This window comes from Haplochromis burtoni, unplaced genomic scaffold (genome assembly GCF_018398535.1).
Source record: "Haplochromis burtoni strain Fernald_Lab_line unplaced genomic scaffold, NCSU_Asbu1 Contig_382, whole genome shotgun sequence".
NCBI classification, from domain to species: Eukaryota; Metazoa; Chordata; class Actinopteri; order Cichliformes; family Cichlidae; genus Haplochromis; species Haplochromis burtoni.
In genome coordinates this window covers 313,361-331,149 of record NW_024582743.1, presented here as the reverse complement: position 1 = coordinate 331,149, position 17,789 = coordinate 313,361, and the positions used below count along the sequence as shown (strand labels likewise).

General features: G+C 39.9%; 1 protein-coding gene across 3 annotated transcripts in view; it reads right to left on the bottom strand.

Moving 5' to 3' along the window:
- The window catches only part of LOC102300574 (WD repeat-containing protein 7), a 104,751-nt gene that overhangs the window by 67,248 nt on the left and 19,714 nt on the right, over positions 1-17,789 (bottom strand). For all 3 annotated transcript variants that reach the window (XM_005944381.2, XM_005944384.2, XM_005944383.2), the window contains exons 16-19: positions 12,333-12,566; positions 11,946-12,239; positions 11,600-11,796; positions 5,293-5,390 (exon numbers count right to left, since the gene is read on the bottom strand). In XM_005944381.2, the coding sequence (XP_005944443.1) occupies positions 5,293-5,390; positions 11,600-11,796; positions 11,946-12,239; positions 12,333-12,566 (823 nt within the window). The remainder of the gene's footprint in view (positions 1-5,292; positions 5,391-11,599; positions 11,797-11,945; positions 12,240-12,332; positions 12,567-17,789) is intronic.

The following is a 17,789-nucleotide window of genomic DNA, read 5'->3' as shown; positions in this document are numbered from 1 at the left end:
TGATACCAAAATTCTGTGAATGCAATGTTACTTGTTTTTCTTTGGTACCACCAAGGCTGTATATCCAGAACTGACGGGGGCACCATACAACCCCAAGTGTTCTAGACTGTCTGTAGATGCTGAAAATGAAAACGGCCCAAAAGCAAAAGATTTGCTCAGTTTCCATGATAGCTCTGCTCTAACTCAGTGATAGGAAAGGCAGTGTTCGAGGGGTGGTTACCAAGGGATGATAATGGATTCACAAGAAGTGAAGAGAAAATTATGTTATTGTCTTTTTCAGACCAAGGGAGGAAATACTTCCAGTTCAGAGAAGCACTTAAAAAAAAATCCAGACATGTTCAAAGAATTCAAGCTGAGTAAGCTTCAGGTCATAGTAACAACATCCAAAATATTGTCCTCCTTACGTTATCCTGAAATGCAGTTCATCATTTTGTCCAAAACAGCTGGCACTGAAATGAAGTCCGCTTCTTTTCATAGGCTAAAATATTTGCAATGGCTCACATTAAATGCTGAAGCTAACATAATGTAGCTGTGATATTCGTAGGCTACTCTGCAAACATCCTACCACATCACACATTACTGTGTGTAATCAAGAAAAAAATGTTACCATTTAAAATAAATGATCTGCCACCACGTTAGCATTTTACAACCAGTTGGCATTTCTTTTCCACCACACAAACTAGTTCAAGTTTAAGAACGTGGAATAATTATTTTGTTTTGGTGTTGAATTGTGTAAGTCTGCTGTTATTGGACCCGACTGCTAGTAGATGACCCACTCTACCACCTGACCCCACAGCCTCTGAGTAAGTGGAAATCAGTAGGAGTAACAATTCAAATTCAAATTCAAATTTTATTTGTCACGTACACAGTCATACACAGTACGATATGTAGTGAAATGCTTGGACAACTGCTCGTGACCTAAAGAAAACAAAAAAGGAAAAGGCTATGAATAAGATAGGAAATAAATATGAAAAATTAAAAAGGGTAAATTTAACTAGGAAGGAATAAAATATAAATTAAGGTTAAAAATGAAATAACTGTACAACACAAATTAGAATGAAGGGTAAATTTAACTGGGAGAATAAGATAAAATATATAAATTAAAGTTGAAAATAAAATAACTGTACAACAAAATACACAATACACAATATAGAACTATATAAGAATGTATGAAGAAATTAAATATAAATATTAAAGCTGCAAGCAGCGTTATGAGGGCCCTCGCACCCCATCGCGTCGAGCCACGCCCAACACCTAAACCAGCACCTCCGATCTGATGTCACATTGATGGAATTCATGCATTTAACCACCAGCTAACATTTCATCTCATTCAATCATCATTATAGTCGTCCCACTAGGTGGCGCTCTAACCATTACTGACAAATGGCATAACAAACATTTCCAAGCTCGAGTCTCATCACGCCTGCGACCTTTGGGAGAGATTGGACATTAGATTTTGAGTGACAGCAGATTACTGCGTTTTGGCGAGTGATTGAGATCTACGTGCCGCCATAACCACCCCGTTTCCCTGAACGTAAAAAGCTTCGCAATTTAACATCACAAAGGTCTTTGAGATTCCACACACTGAAGAATGTTCAATCTGATGAAATCCCTTGGAGGAGTTCGTCAAAGAAGAGCCTGAAAAGAGGGGAAAATGTTCCAAAATTGCACATTAATTTTAAAATGGCTGACTTCCTGTTGGATTTGGGATATTGCTCCAAGAGACTTTTTTGTACATCTTGATATCTTACATAAGCTTACCAAGTTTCAGACTCATAGATGAAACACAGAGCAGGGGCTGATGTTTTGAAATATTGTAGGGGGCGCTGTGGAGCCATTTTGCGCTATTCAAGGAAAATGGTTACATAACAACAAAGCCTTCATCCATTTGGAGGTGTGTGCCAAATTTCAAGCCTCTATAAACTTTCCAAGCCCCTCAAAAGCCACTTCATCTTTCATGATGAACCGCTTGCCACCAGGGTGCGCCGTTCAGTTTAAAGTCACAATTTTTGCACTGAAGCATCACGAGGGACTGATGGTGATATTCACCGCTTTTGAGGTGGCCACGATGAACCTGTGAAAATCAGTACAACAAAGATTAAAGCCATGACATTTCCTGTTGCCACTAGGTGGCGCTGTCCGTATTTCCGACAATGGGCACATCAATCTGTTCAGGGCGGGTCTGACATCATGCCTGTAAAGTCTGGTACTGATCAGACTGGATTTCATTGAGTTATACTAATTTGTTTCTTCATGGCGTGACATCAAAGTTCGCCATGCTGCTGGGGTCACACCCTTTCGCGAAAACTCACAGTTTTCACTGTAACCCAAGACCAACTCCTTAAGGCTTTCCTGGAGAAATTTGAGGCTGCAGATGTCACCCATCACTATACTGTACCCCAAAGTGTAAAACATGACATTTCCTGTTCCCACTAGGTGGCGCTGTCCTTGATGTAAAATATGGCAGTTGAAATATGTTCAGGGGTGGAGCCTTATCATATGTGTTCACTTTGGTCAAGGTCAGAAAATGTATGACAAAATGAGAGGCAATAAGATTTTCATGGCGAGTCATCGAAATTCGCCATGGCGCCACGGCCTCATAGTATTGTGAAAACTCAAAAGCTCCGCAATTTAACATGGCACAAGGGTGTAGTTGACACTGTCCAAATTTGAAGCTTATAGGACCAAATCCCAAGGAGGAGTTCGTTAAAGTACAAGGCATGGAAATGGCAAAATTAGAGCCAAAATGTCACCTTCTCTTCCAAATGGCGGACTTCCTGTTGGGTTTGCGTCAATGGGCCCACAGACTTTTTTGTTCGTCTTGGCATGATACACATGTGTGCCAAATTTCATACATGTAGCTCAAACCATGTGGTCGTAGGGCTGCATTTAACAAGGCATAGGTGGCGCTCTAGAGCCATTTCCCAGTGCTCATATGTAAAACCATTAAAATACAAAATTTTTCACCAGACCTGGCATGTGTGCAAAATTTCATGAGTTTTTGAGCATGTTTAGGCCCTCAAAAAGGCCCTTGTTTTGCCTGAATAATAATAATAATAATAATAATAATTAAAGCTGCAAGCAGCGTTATGAGGGCCCTCGCACCCCCGGCACGTCGAGCCACTGCCAACACCTCAAACTGGCACGTCCGATGTGATGTCACATTGATGGATTTCATGCTTTTAATCACCAGCTAACATTTCATCTTATTCAACCTGGATTATAGTCATGCCACTAGGTGGCACTCTAACCATTATTGACAAATAGCATAACAAACATTTCCAAGCTCGAGTCTCATCACACCTGCGACCTTTGGGAGAGATTGGACATTGTGTTTTTTAGTGACAGCAGATTACTGCTTTTTGCGAGTGATTGAAACTCTACGTGCCGCCATGACCACCCCGTTTCCCTGAACGTAAAAAGCTTCGCAATTTAACATCACAAAGGTCTTTAGATTCTACACACTGAAGAATGCTTCAATATGATGAAATCCCTTGGAGGAGTTCGTCAAAGTATGAGGCCTGAAAAGGGGGGAAAATGTCGTCAAAATTACACATTAATTTTAAAATGGCTGACTTCCTGTTGGATTTGGGATATTGCTCCAAGAGACTTTTTTGTACATCTTGATATCTTACATAAGCTTACCAGGTTTCAGACTCATAGATGAAACACAGAGCAGGGGCTGATGTTTTGAAATATTGTAGGGGGCGCTGTGGAGCCATTTTGCGCTATTAAAGGAAAATGGTTACATAACAACAAAGCCTTCATCCATTTGGAGGTGTGTGCCAAATTTCAAGCCTCTATAAACTTTCCAAGCCCCTCAAAAGCCACTTCATCTTTCATGATGAACCGCATTGGAACCGTACCGTAAGTATTGGTTCTGGTGACATCCCTCTGATCTACTAACTGGAACGACAGTAGTTCTATCCCTGGCTCCTTTAGTCTATATGTCAAAGTATTATTGGGCAAGACACTGAACCATGAGCTGCATCCACTGAAGTGTGTGTGTGACTCAATGTTAGGCAAAGAAACAAAAGCGCTTGCTAGAATGTGTGTGTGACTGGGTGAATGAGTCTTGTAGTAATGAAGCTCAGTGTGAGTAGAAAAGCACTTCCTAAGCACAGTCCATTTACCACTTTACTTCTTCTGCTGCCATTTTTCCAACCCTCCTGGAGGAGACTAGATCAACTCAAAGAGAGTAAAAGTTTGTTTGGATTTCACCACTAACTAACGTAGAGGTCATCCAAATGACTCCGCTGTGGTGAAGGACTATGGATAATTAATGGACACCTACCTCTGCACCACTTACTCAATACTTTTTCTAACAGCTGTGCTTCTAACATCAAACACAAATACAATTTTTTTTTTTTTTTTATGAGCTGCTTTTTTGTGTTTGTTCTTTGTTACTGTTTTTGGAGGGTTATTTTTTATTTTTTTTGTATTTTTTCATGCCGATAAAATCAACAAAAAAAAACAAAAAAAAACAGCCATTTCCCCAAATTTGGGATAAACAAAGTACATTTTATTCACAAAATCATTAAGGCAAAGAAAAAATAAAAAAACCCAACACTGAGGTGCAAGCATTATTCCGAAAATGTGCCTGTGGGGTTTTGTTTTGTTTTTTAACACTGATTTTGAACATGACTTCATTTGCTTTTAACCTAATTCAGAAGAAACCCCCTGGCCTAACACTGAAAACTACAGAATGGCTCATTCGTAGTGAGAACATGATCCGACCTCAATCTGACCCAGTTTCATATAAACTTCTTCCTGTAAACAGGAATGCTTTGTACGCTTTGCATGCTGGGATGCACAGCACACAAACTGTAACAGAGCACTCACTAAGACAAACAACAAATTCTGCCCATAGCCCAGCGTAATTCGTCCTGTATTTAGTTTTGTTTCTTCACTCTTCTCACAGGGTTTGTAGTGCACAAACTCAGACTTATTCGGACCACTGCCACCCATGCTACCCTTATCAGAGCACAGTCTGAGTTTACCCAGTGTCAGATGCGGTCTTTCATGGATCAAATTCATTTCCAGAGAACCCAGATGCAAAGCTGCAGTCATATGTTTGTACTTTGAAGTTCAACAACTGCAAGAGAGCCCTTTAAAGACCTGCTGACTTTGGAAACAACAGCAGCTTCCTCCTGTGATATTTTTGTTTCTTTTCTTCAACCCTCGGTGGGTTTTATTGCCAGTGGGCTGCATTATCAAACCCCACCTCCCTCCTTCCCTCCCCGCAGGGCCCCAGGGGTGTTCGAAGCGAGCGCCACCTCCTTTTGTAGTTACCTTGTTTGATCTGGGCCTGTAGCGCCGGGTTGGAGGGCTGAGGGGGGGCGGCAGGCGTCCGGCGAGGAGTCTCCGGGGTTCCTCCTGGTCTGGGAGGCCTGGAGGAGGATCACAAAGAGAGGGCATGAAATATTAAAGCAGCAGGGAGCAGAGAGATGGGCCAATGCACAGACAGAGAGACACACAGAGACACACTCACACACCACTAAAATTCAAAGAAACACACAGAAACACACAGAAACACATGCATTCATAAAAACCAGGAGTTCACATACGCAAGATTCTTATTTCTTTTTCCTGAAACCAGCTGAGAGAGAGAGTGTGTGTGTGTGTGTGTGTGTGAGTGTGTGTGTGTGTGTGTGTGTGTGTGTGTGTGTGTGTGTGTGTGTGTGTGTTGTTTTTTTTTCAGGCTCCAGCCTATTGAATTTTGGTTGGAGGACACAGTCCTCTGTGAACAGACTGGAGGCGTCTAACTTTCAGAGACACACAAACACTTCCAATACAACAATCCACTGGGTGATCAATTGCAGTTGTCGGGGAACAAAAACACATCCAGAAAGCTCCATTTTAAAAAAGAAAGAAAAAAAAAAAACGACAAAAAAGACAAAATTCTTTAAAGAGGCAGGACAGTGGTCACAGCTCATAAAGACAAGATCAAATAATTACTTTTTGTCCTTCTGCAAATATCCTGGACTGCACTCAGAGTTCCTATGTTAGAAAGCTCTTCACACATGCACTAAAGCCAGATGTGCTTGTGCCAAAATATTATAGAAGACTAAAACAAGATCAGTGATTAACATAGCATTTTCCCCCACTGGCATACAGAAAAGTTACCTTTATCCACAAAAATAGAAATCCATATAAAATCAATTTTTAAATAAAATTCATAATTAAATGAACAATATAAAAGAACAATTTACCGTAATGTCACCAGAAGCAGCAAAAAAAGATTGGATCAGTTTAATGTGTAGAAAAGCAAACAGGTGGTTTACTGGTGTTTTAACTTCAACCAAGCTGCTTTACCTGGGAAAATGACTGATAGAAATGCCAAACAGCCCCTTTTTTCAGCCTTTGGAGGTCGCCACAGTGGCTCATCTGCCTACATCTTAGCCTTCCCAGTGTCCTACTCTGTCGCACAAACCCTCTGCATGTCTTCTTTCACTACATACATACGTCTTCCTGTTTTCCTCCTGCCTGGTTCTTCATCTTCATCATTGTTTGCCCAAAATATCCACTCCTGTGCACATGTCCAAATAATCTCAGCTAGGGCTGGGCGATATGACCCAAAATTCATATCTCTATATTTTTTAGCTGGATGGCGATATAAGATATATATCTCGATTTTTTTTTTTTTTTTAAAAGCCATAAGTTAAGAACAAAAAGAGAGTTCTTAGTCACACTGTGTCCCAGATGTCACACGGGCATTTTCTTTACATACAGCGTAGATGTACATGAAGAAATTACTCAAAAATAAATTATCTCTCCCGACCGTTCAACCTGAGCTGTCCCTCTAACATACTCCTTTCTAACTTTGCCCATCCTGGTCACGCCTAGTAAAAATGTGGCCATCCCCAACTCTTGGTTATTTAAAATTGCAGCAGGACCACAATATTTTAGTAAACAGAAAAGAAAAATTAAAAACTAGACATGATACAAATGAGAATAATCTAAAACTGAAACAAAACCAAATAAAAACAATACTGGCAGCGGTCAGTGGTACCCATCAGCCTCCTACTAGATACACCTATGGTATCAGTTTCAAAATCCCACATCGCCTTGTTCTCAAGTTATTGCATTCACAAGATTTTAAGAAAACTTGACCTCTGAACTCTTTCCTTGAGGTCGAGGCCAATGAGATTCAAACTTGTCCAAGATTTTTAGTAGATACACCTATTCACAAACTTGGATGTCCACATCGCCCGTCCACACAGGAGGATGATGACAATAACCTATTAGTCTTTTACAGCTGGTTACAAAACAAACTATGTACAATAATTCTGAAGTGAGAAATGTACAAAGTCTTCAACCTGCCAGCTTCCTACAACCATATCTGTAAAACGTCCAAATGTACCAATTCATCCCTGTGCAGTTGACAAACAAAATCCAAAGGGTCCAATCAGGTCCACTGGATCACTCTGCAAAGTGTGAAACTATAGAGGTCATTAATTCTGAATTCACAATGCTGATGCTTCAAAATGGCACCATGGCTAGGATCCACCTTTTATACAGTTTATGTCCAAAAGGTAAAGCTCATGTTTTCCAAAAGGAGCTTGTCAGAATCCACCCAAAGTGAAGACAATGACATGAAAGGTTTGGACAAGAGAAATAGTTTTGAGGAAGAAAGAGCTAAAGACTCCTACAAAAAGGCAATATGATCATAGACGTTGACTTAGAAAAATCACTTAAATGAGGTTTGGTTGAGGCTAATTCAGTCCCGTCTCAGGCAGCCAAGCTGAAGGCCTAAGCAAAGGCAGGTGAAGGAACTGCTGTTGAAACTCTTAAAGAGTTCAGGAATACTTCTTTTCAAACTCCAGCACACAGAGAGGAAGCTTTTCCACTATCATAAATGTAAGATGAGGAACATGAAAAAGCCAAAAACCAAAACAACTTCAAATATTCACAACTGCTGTTCTGCAGTTTCGAGGCGAAGACGGCCAGAGAGAAGATCCTTGTTTGAGCTTCATAAAGAAGTCTTCAGCTTCTGTTTGTAGCTGCACAATCACCTCCTCTGATCTGGACACTCCACAGAAGCACAGCTACGGGTTTATGTGAAAGTAATAAACTCCTCTGGAAAGTCAGCCTATGAGTGACGTCTTTTGTTCTTCTGCTTTTTACTTTTCATGCTGTGACTGTATCTACTCCACAAAGTTTGACTTCCTTTAATTTCTTACTCAGAAAGGTAATCTGATAATAGCGTGACATCAGCAATGCCACCAATGACAGGATGCAATGGTAGAAGGAGTCAAATAGAAAAACACTTGATTTGATTTTAACTTTGACATCCAGCCACCAGTTTTCTTCTGCTTTCTGGAATTTGGCAGCAGGCTAATTCAAGACGTCCTTCACCTCAGTAACATTCCCCAGTCCCTTCTTTGTGATCCCTACGTGTTTCCAGCCCAGATGAGATATAGAATATCTAGCATGTTCTTTTAAACCTCGAGACGGATGCACCCAGGAGGCAAAATTAGATGATTTGACCTGCTCCTTTGAATGTTAAGGAGATTCAAACTTATCATTGTATAAGTTGATGGGGCTTTAGCTCTGGCTGTAAGGACTTCAGATTTGATTGTGAGGGAAAAAGTCATCATGACTTTACAGTATTGTTGAGTTTACTCTATTTCAAGGATTTCAGAACTGACCCAGGACTGACACTGAGGACACCTTACAGCTGACTTTTATGTCACTTATATTAGACAAGACTCTAATGACGATTAGAATCCAAGCTGTACTTTCCACCCTAACCTAGGAGACATAAGGGGGTTTAACCCTTTAGCCCTTGAAAACCTATTTAGGAGTAACCATTAAAGCTCTTTTCAGAACTGGTTTCTGTCATATTACAGGTATGCTCACTGAACAAAATGACTAAGTTTGCATCAGGGTGGCAATTACCCTTGGAAAATTTTTTTCATCAAACCACGTTTTTATTGACAGATCCTGAGGTGTCAAAACATGTCATTATGGGAACAGCCGATGTCCTCAAATGTCGTCTTTATGGGGGAAAGAGTTTAAAAATGACATCGAAAGTACTGAGAGGACGAAACTTTACAGGGACTAAAGTACTAAAGTAAAGCTCTGTAATTTTTGGTTTTGGGTTCTAATAGAGGTTTGCCTGATCCACAGTTACCAAAAAAAAAAAAATCCTTATTTATCTTATATTGGGCCCGTCAGCTAATATTTTGCCTGAAATGAGTTGTTTTACTGCCCATACCTTTACGCAAACTTTACTTTAGGCAATGTTTGTGTTGTGAACCAAATCTATGATTTGTGTTTTTTTCCCCGTGTTCTGACAATACTTACAGCTCTTGCAACTCTTGAATCACCACCACCACACCCACCCAAACCCAGCATCACTTGTGTTTATTCCATTACAACAGCCTGGTTCTTCTTTTGTCTTGTTTTGGTATTTTTGTATTTATTTCCAGTTATGTATCCCAGCTCATCAATCAATCAATCAAAATTTATTTATATAGCACATTTTTAAGACCGAAGTACACCAAAGTGCTTTCCAGTAAAATCGCAGTACAAATAAAATCACACTAAAATATAAATTACAAATATATAAAATATAAGATAATTACATAATCTAAATACATGACAGCTCATTTCTGAATTCACAGTTTAAAAGAAAAAAAGAACTTTGTCCATGTTTAATTTGAATATTTATCATTGTAAAGCTGGACATATGGCAGGAAAAATATATTTTAACCACAAAAATAAGTCAATTATAGACTGAAAACTTATGAAGGCTGATCAAACACCTCACTACCCCTCGACCTGTGTTTTTATCATCTCTGACTCTTCGCTGCTCGCCCTCCCTGCAGAGTTATCCTTGAAGCAGGGTTGACGGGACGATGAAATGTTGTGTTGGTATTACAGCAGCAGGACCTCGACCTCTGTGTTAAATCTTTCACAGCACAATGAGAGCTCAGACAGACTAAACAATCAGCCACACACACACACACACACGTAGCCAGAGCTCAGCCGCTGGTGGTAGGATAGTATATGTCCTGCACTTTGAGTTCAGTTTCTGCTGCAGTTTCAGTTGTTCTATCGTTTTTTTAAGCTGGAATCAGAATTGTGTGTTATCAGCCTGATAATTCTAGATAAAATGAACTTGGGTTCATAAACTGATATCCATTTAAAACAAATGTGGATACATTTTTGTGCACAATTCAGGGTGTTGAAACAGACCGATTTCCACAAATTGCTGTTTGTTTTTAGCTGATGAACAAAGTTTGAAATTTAAATCCTATAAAAGCCACATGAAGACGAAACAAGTTTGCTGCAGCTTTGTTTACTCAGCGTGGGCCAGAGCAGCTACAGAAGAACAAAGATCAAAAGTAAATACAGAAGTAGACAGTAATGTATAAAATGTGAAAGTTCAAAGGGAGTAAAAACAAAAACATTACATATGTTTTTGTATCGTTACATATGTATTGTAATATTGTTATATTGTTAAGATAGCTTAACAATATAAATATATGAATTAATCACATTCCATTTAGTTTTAATATTGTTTTTGGTTCATTTAATGGCACATTATATATATTTTTTTAAAGTTATGTAATTAACTACCAACATGCCACCTATCCAACCGTCTATTCATCCAACCACTTTGCCTCCATCCAGCTGTTAGTCCAACAAACCATTTAGCCATCTACCCACTCATCCAACATTTATCCACCAAACCATCCATGCATAATTTATTCAGGTATTTATCTATCAATTATACCATCCACAGACTAAACCATCTATCCATTCATGCACACATCCAACATTTCTTTATCCATCCAACATATATCCATGTCATTATCCATCTAATAGACATCGAATCTTCCCATCCATCCATGCCCAAAACATCTTTTATCCATCAACCATCTTTCACCCAACCATTTAATCATCCAACTATATAATTAGCCCTTTAACTTTCTATCCATGCATCTGTGCATTTAACCATTTATCATTCATCCAATCATTGAACATCAATATTTCAAACCTTTTATCAATTCATGTATCAAGAAATGGCTAACATGAAAACATAAGTTGCAAAGCCACAGGAAGTAAATCCTGCCATTGTAGATTAGTTTGTACTGACCAGGTAAATCTACATCCAACATTTCGTCTTGATTCATATGCTCAATCGTCCAGATAAGTAAATCTCCAAAAGTTGATTATGTTCATCTGGACGTAGCGTTTTGTGGAAGAAACGTTTCATCACTCATCCAAGTAACTTCTTCAGTCTCAGCTGACTGCAGGTTTCCCCAATTTTATAAACAGTACATTTGCATAATGACGGAAACCAGCCCACTGAAGGAACAATGGGCTCGGAGGAGAGTTCCTTAATCTTAATTAAGAAAATTCTCATGACCATTGATCAACAACCACTGACCAAAACCCACTGATCAAAGACCATGAGTACCATTCACAGAGAGTTGGGGAATGGCTGCAATCACAGCATTGCAAGATCATACATCCAACATTCTTACTTTTTTAGCTTTAGTTTGGGCTCAACCAACTCTTCTGAATATAAGAGTTCAAATATAAAAAATAAATCACTTTTAAGAGTTAGTCCATGTGTGTTTGTTACCTGGCCGGTGCTTTCTTCATGTGCTCTCCAACAAAGGTGGCGTTGGTCATGCCCATCAGAGTGTTGGCCAGTGAGATGACGGAGAGGAGGTGATGTGTGGTGACAGCCCTCGACACACCATATGTCCCCTTCCCCACTATGTCTGACAGAGATAGCTTCCGACCTGTTGCCAGGGAAAGCTGACGAAGCAAAGACTCCTGGGAAATGGAGTTATACAAAGAGAAGAGGTTCTTATTTTCAGGTGCCCTGTTATCAAACTATTGATTTAGCTTTTTAAATGCTCCATGCTCAACGATATGTCTTTCATGGAAAGACACCTGGAACCCAGGTGATAACAGACAGTTACCTTGAAGGTGGGCAACATGAGAGACATGTGGCCTCCTCTGGAGATCAAGCCGAAGGAGATGGGGCAGTGTGGTCTGAGCATGCCCAGTCGCTCCAGACAGATGGTGTCCAGCTGTTCGTTGAGACCCCAGGCGTGCAGGCAGGACATGAAGAGCTTGGCTGTGTCCATCGTCAGGTTATACTCCAGGAGACTGAGAGACTTGGACTTCTCCTCGCGCCTCCTCATCTCCTCCTCTTCATCCTCGTCTTCATCTAATAGGTGCTCCTTAATGGTCTCTTTCATGGTCTCCTTCACCTGGTTTTAGGAGAAATTATTTACATGAAAAACAAAAATAATACATTAATAAAAGACCTTCATTAGTGGAATTTTTTTTTGGTGTTTATGGACCTGTTTGAAGATTTTATGAGCCAACAAGGACCCGCCCTTATCAGCCCCAGCTTGGCTCTTCTGTAGCGTCTCCGGGGACACCAGCATGGGGTTCGGCCTCTGAGCTTCCTCCGTCAGCAGCTGGATGATCACCGCCTCCACGTCGAAGAACAGCACATGCATGTCAGGGTCTGTCAGGTTGGTCTTCATCGCCTGGACCACCAAGGCATTGTGGGAATATTTTGGTAAGTTGCCCTGGTGGAAAGACAGAGTTCAGTTTCAAGAACATTAAATAGCACTAACTATTAGCACAAAAAAAAAAAGCCAAATATATGAGACTCCATAAGATAAAGTGTCCACCTGAGAGAACAAACAAAATCATGCGCTTAAAATCAGTGTGACACTTTTCACATTAAATATATAAATATATTTAAATGATCCATTGTCGATATAAATTTAATTAAGAAGTTCAAGAGCTCCTCATCAAAAGCTCATTATTTAAATGACACACACACACACACACACACACACACACACACACACACCTGTAATTGCCACTAATATTAACACTCGGCTCAATTTTAATTGTATTAGAAGAGACAGCATGTGCATGGAGCTGTTTGCTTCTCGTTTCCATGTTAATGAGCTGATGACTGCAATTAAACTGATCCTGTTAGACTTCGATTCCAAGGGAGGAGACAGGAGGAGGAGAAAGTGAGGGAGGAGGTGGTGATTAAGACAGGAATGAAGAGAGGAAATAAAGAGGAAAGAAAAGGCCAAAGCTGGATTTTTATCTACATGTTTTTGGGGTTTTTTTTTTTAACCTTTTGCCTTAAGATCACAGAGCTTTTTCGCCATCACCACAATGGTGTTTGAAAAGAAACATGACAGCTCATCACATCCTGCCCTATCATTCTGTTTGACTCTAAAGGGGCCAAAATCTACATCTACAAAAACAAAGATTTTTCATTAAATAAGACAAACAATAGACTCCATAAACTTCTCAGGAAACTCACAGAAGGCTCATTTTCCCATAGATCAAGTGAAGCAACCCGGTTCTCATTCCCCAGGCTGCAGGTTTCAGGGACGAAAGCACCGACTTCACTTTTCAGACCCAGAGTTAAGCCCATTTCTTTTCACGTCTAAGCTCACGTCACATCATGTCTATCATTTACCTTTGTAACCATAGCATTGCATCAAATCTTTCTTTAAAGATACTTAAAGAAAGAGAAAACATCTGATTCCTCACCGAATCTTCCTCCTGTTTACTTGCGTTTAGAGTTAACTCACTGTTATAATCATGTCGTGTTTAATTTTCTCTCCACATTTTAAAATAAACTACAGGAAAGTGACTTTAAACAGACACAGACTTCAAACTTTGCTTTTTCCTCTCGGCAATAAGCCTCGTTTTTCTTTCGAGATTTGCCATTTTTCTTGTGAATATGAAATTTTTCCATAGAAATTTGGCAGTGTCACTTTCGTAAGTATGGCACTTATTTCTTTCATAATTTGCCAATTTTGTCTCCGTTTTCCCTTTCCCCTCGACAATGTACCACTATCGTGTAAATTTGCTCATGTGTTTTACAAAAATTTGCCTTGGTTTTGTCAATTTGACATTTGTTCCCCAAGGGGTCTGATATTCTTTGCCTTCTTTTTCCGTAAAAACTTATCAGTTGTCGTTTTTTTCCTTTGTGAATTTAAAAACTTAACTATTGAAAATTATGAGTTTTTACTTAAAAATGTGAAATTTAAATACATTGAAGTTGAGCATGAAGTTAAGCATTTGGTGCTACTGGGGCCAATATTTTTAAAATTATGTTAAAAATCTTCAATATAAACATATTTACAGACTCATTTCTTCTAAACAGTTAAATCTCTGTGAGCTTACCAAGTTTAACATTTCGTAGCACAAGCTATGAATCAGCGCACAGAGAAGTGACGATGAACTGATTCTTTTATGTGATAACTTGTTTTGTATCTGGATCACTGAATACTGATTGACTTTGCGTGAAATTCTGGTATTATTTTCATATTTGTACCTTCACTGATCACTGGTCATTTTGTTGCACTTTTTTTTTTTCTTTTGCCTGAAGCTCTTTGTATCGAGCTGGATGTGACTTTGTGGGCGAGAACAATAATTAGCGGTAAAGACACGTCCTGACTGACCGAGAGACACAATACACCTGCAGCTGGGACACACACACACACACACACACACACCTACCTTTGACAGGCTGGTCCTCCCTGAGGGCTGACGTGTTGTATGTCTTTGTGTGCGTTTGAAAAGTGGTGCTGACAACAGTGATGTGCTCATAAATTCAGTGTATTCTTCAAACATGTCATAACCTGAATCAAATCTGGGCTCATTTTGATCTTTTTACTTGTCAGTTTATTTTTTTCTTATCATTTACATTTAAATGAAAAAAAAAAAAAAAAAAAAAAAAAAAGATGTGAAGTAGATAAATCTCGGCACTATTATCGGTCTATTAGACAGCTTCCTGGTACGCTGGTGCATACACAGAAAAACATACATTTGAGGACGTTTATGAAGTATTTTATTCAAAGAATGGCTAGACTCCTGCTCGGATCATTTTAATTCTGGTTTCTGGCTTCAGACTAAGAAGTTAGTTCTTATTTTCATAGATGCCTTTGATTTTTCCGGATACTGGAGCCTCATCCCTGTGTCTGTGTGAGGGAGGCTCCATTTTGGTGGAGTAACACTGCCATCTAAAGGCAGTCTGCAGCACTATTTATCTCTACAGTGGAGTGCGGTCTGTAATATTTAAGTCTGAGAATGAAGAAACATTTATGAACACATAAAAATTCAGACATGAAGCAGGCCGGTGTGATGTGAGGAAACATGGCTTCAGAACTAGGTGAGAGAGTCAGAATTGAAATTGTTCTCCTGATCAAAGAGCAGCTTTCTTAGAGTCAAACACGACTCGACTACAAAACAGATCCAGCAGGAGGACATGGAGTTAAAGACACAGTGACAGGAGCAAGAGAGAAAGGCGGATCAGGCATGAGATCATTTAAGTAAATGAGGAGAGATACAGTTAGCTTGAATTTGTGCAGAAAACAAAAAGAGGAGACAGAAGAATGGGCAGGAGGATAATGCGTGGGAAGGACAAGGACAGAGAAGAAAACGAGGATGAAGAGGAGGTGAAGAATAAGGTGGAGAAGAAGTTGGTAGAGGAGGGGAAGGTGGCAGAGAATCAGGTGGAAAAGGACAAGAAGTTGAGGAGGAAAAGGAGAACAGGACAGAGGGCAGAGGCAGAGAAGTAGAAAGTGGAAGAAGATGGAAGGAGGAGGATATGAAGGCAGCAGAGGAGAGGAAGGAAAAAGGAGGAGGACGTGAATAAGGAGAGGGTGGTCAAGGGAGACACGCAGAGGGAAGAAAGTTGAGAAGGAAAAGAAGAGGAAGGAGGAAGACGAGGCAATGAATGAGGTGCAGAAAAAGGTGGGAGAGAAGAAGAAGAAGATTAGATGGGGGAGAAGAGGAGCAGATCAACGCTGTCATTAAATTCAGGTGCAGCAGGAGGGGGAGGAGTCACAGAGGAACTGAGGCACCTGACTCAGAGTTCCGGTTTCCCTGAGCTCAGGATTAACAAACTCAGAGTTCCAGTAAACTGACTTCCTGGATCCTGGCAAAGCTTCAGCCTCAGGTTTGAAGACCTAAAACATCATTCTTGCAAGCTCCAAAGTCTGGATACAGTCGTTTTTCCTCATGAACACAAACATTCACAGATCAGCACATTCAGCAGAATAGCTTCTGAACAAACCAACATCAACCACACACACACACACACACACACACGTCAGCTGGGTGAAATGTTTGGGTTGATAGTCTGACATTTCATGGTCATTATCCACCATTACACCCAGCAGGGGAGGACACACACACACACACACACACACACGGTGGGGGCAGTCGGTGGTGTTGAGCCATAATTTCAGCAGGCATGAGGGGGAAATGACGGCGGGGGTGGGAGGCAGGAAAGTGAAGCACAGTGATGCATTTCTAACATAAAAGGAGAAGAAAGATTACAGCTGTTGTTTGTTGGCCTTTTCACAGAAGAGCTGTGATTATGGGCAGTTATGACCGGAGGGGAGGGGGGTTTCTCCACAGACGACCCAGAGGAGAGAGAAAACAACACAAAGGTTATCATGTGGAAGGAAACAGGAGGGAGGGAGGAAAATTAGAAAGAAAGAACGACCCCTTAGAGCAGAGGAGACCTGAGGTAAATGAGTTCCAGGTGAACCTGCAGAAGTCAAACTGCACCGGCAACTAAACTAAACGCTGTTCAAGCACTAAATAATTCACAGCGCTTGTTTTCGGTGCCGGCCTGCACATTTGGGAGGGGTTACCGCTGTCGGGACAGATCAGATCATCACGTCTGACAAGTGGTCCCCTCACAGGTGAAGCTCAAAGAAGCTGAAAGCTACCGAATACAGCAGAGAAAGGGTAACTCAGGTGTGCCGTGAGCTAAAAGATAATTCTTCATTACGTATGATCGGTGTTTAAAGCTTCGTTTCATTATTTCCAGTCATATTCAAAAGGTAGATATTCATAATTAAAATACCTTAAACACAAAATTTAAGACATTTTATGGTAGAGTGACACAATAAAACATTTAACTCAGTTTTCCTCTATGTTAGTTTCATCTCCACAACAGTCCCAGGTTCTCTTTTAGTCCTGACTGTGGGACTGACTCACTTTTGGAGTGAGCCTCTAGTGGATATTAGAGAAACTACGGTTTTTGGTACTTGAGCCAACAAGCACGCCTCTGCTCCCATACATCATCATGTAATCAGCATGAGCCATTACATGGTTTCATGCACAGCATTAACTGTAAAAACTGGTTTTCCCAGGAAATGCAGGAATTTGTGACTTTCTATACGTCATTTCTACGTCATGAATGTAAAGTTCTGTTGTTTTATTGGTATTTTAAGGTTTTTAGCACCGATCAAAGACAACTTGTTAATTTTGTTGTTCAAGCACCAATGACAATAAAGATATTCATTTCAATTAAATTCCTCAGACACCGAGAACTATGCACTTTTGGAAATGGAATTTCCATGTACATACTGTCTTTTTGCAAATTGTGCACAGTTTGCATTTTATTTTCATTTTTATTATAATTTATAAAAATGGGTGTATCTCAAAAACAAAGTTATGTGCACACTCAAAATAATGTTTTGTGATTTGAAAGGATTTTATGCAACTTTTTTCCTTTTATAATTTTTGTATCGATGTTCTGGGTAGTTTATTGCATTTTTTTATGTTTTTATTTAGTTACTATAAACTTACTACACACGCATTTTCAAAACTGGGGATATAAAGGATGTATTGATGCACAGGAAGTTGGGAAAAAAGCACAAAGGCACTACAGGAGGTAAAAATGTAAAAACAAGCTCTGGAAGGTAATTTTAAAGTAGAAAAATAAATAATTAGGACCCAGTTTAAGACTTGAGAGG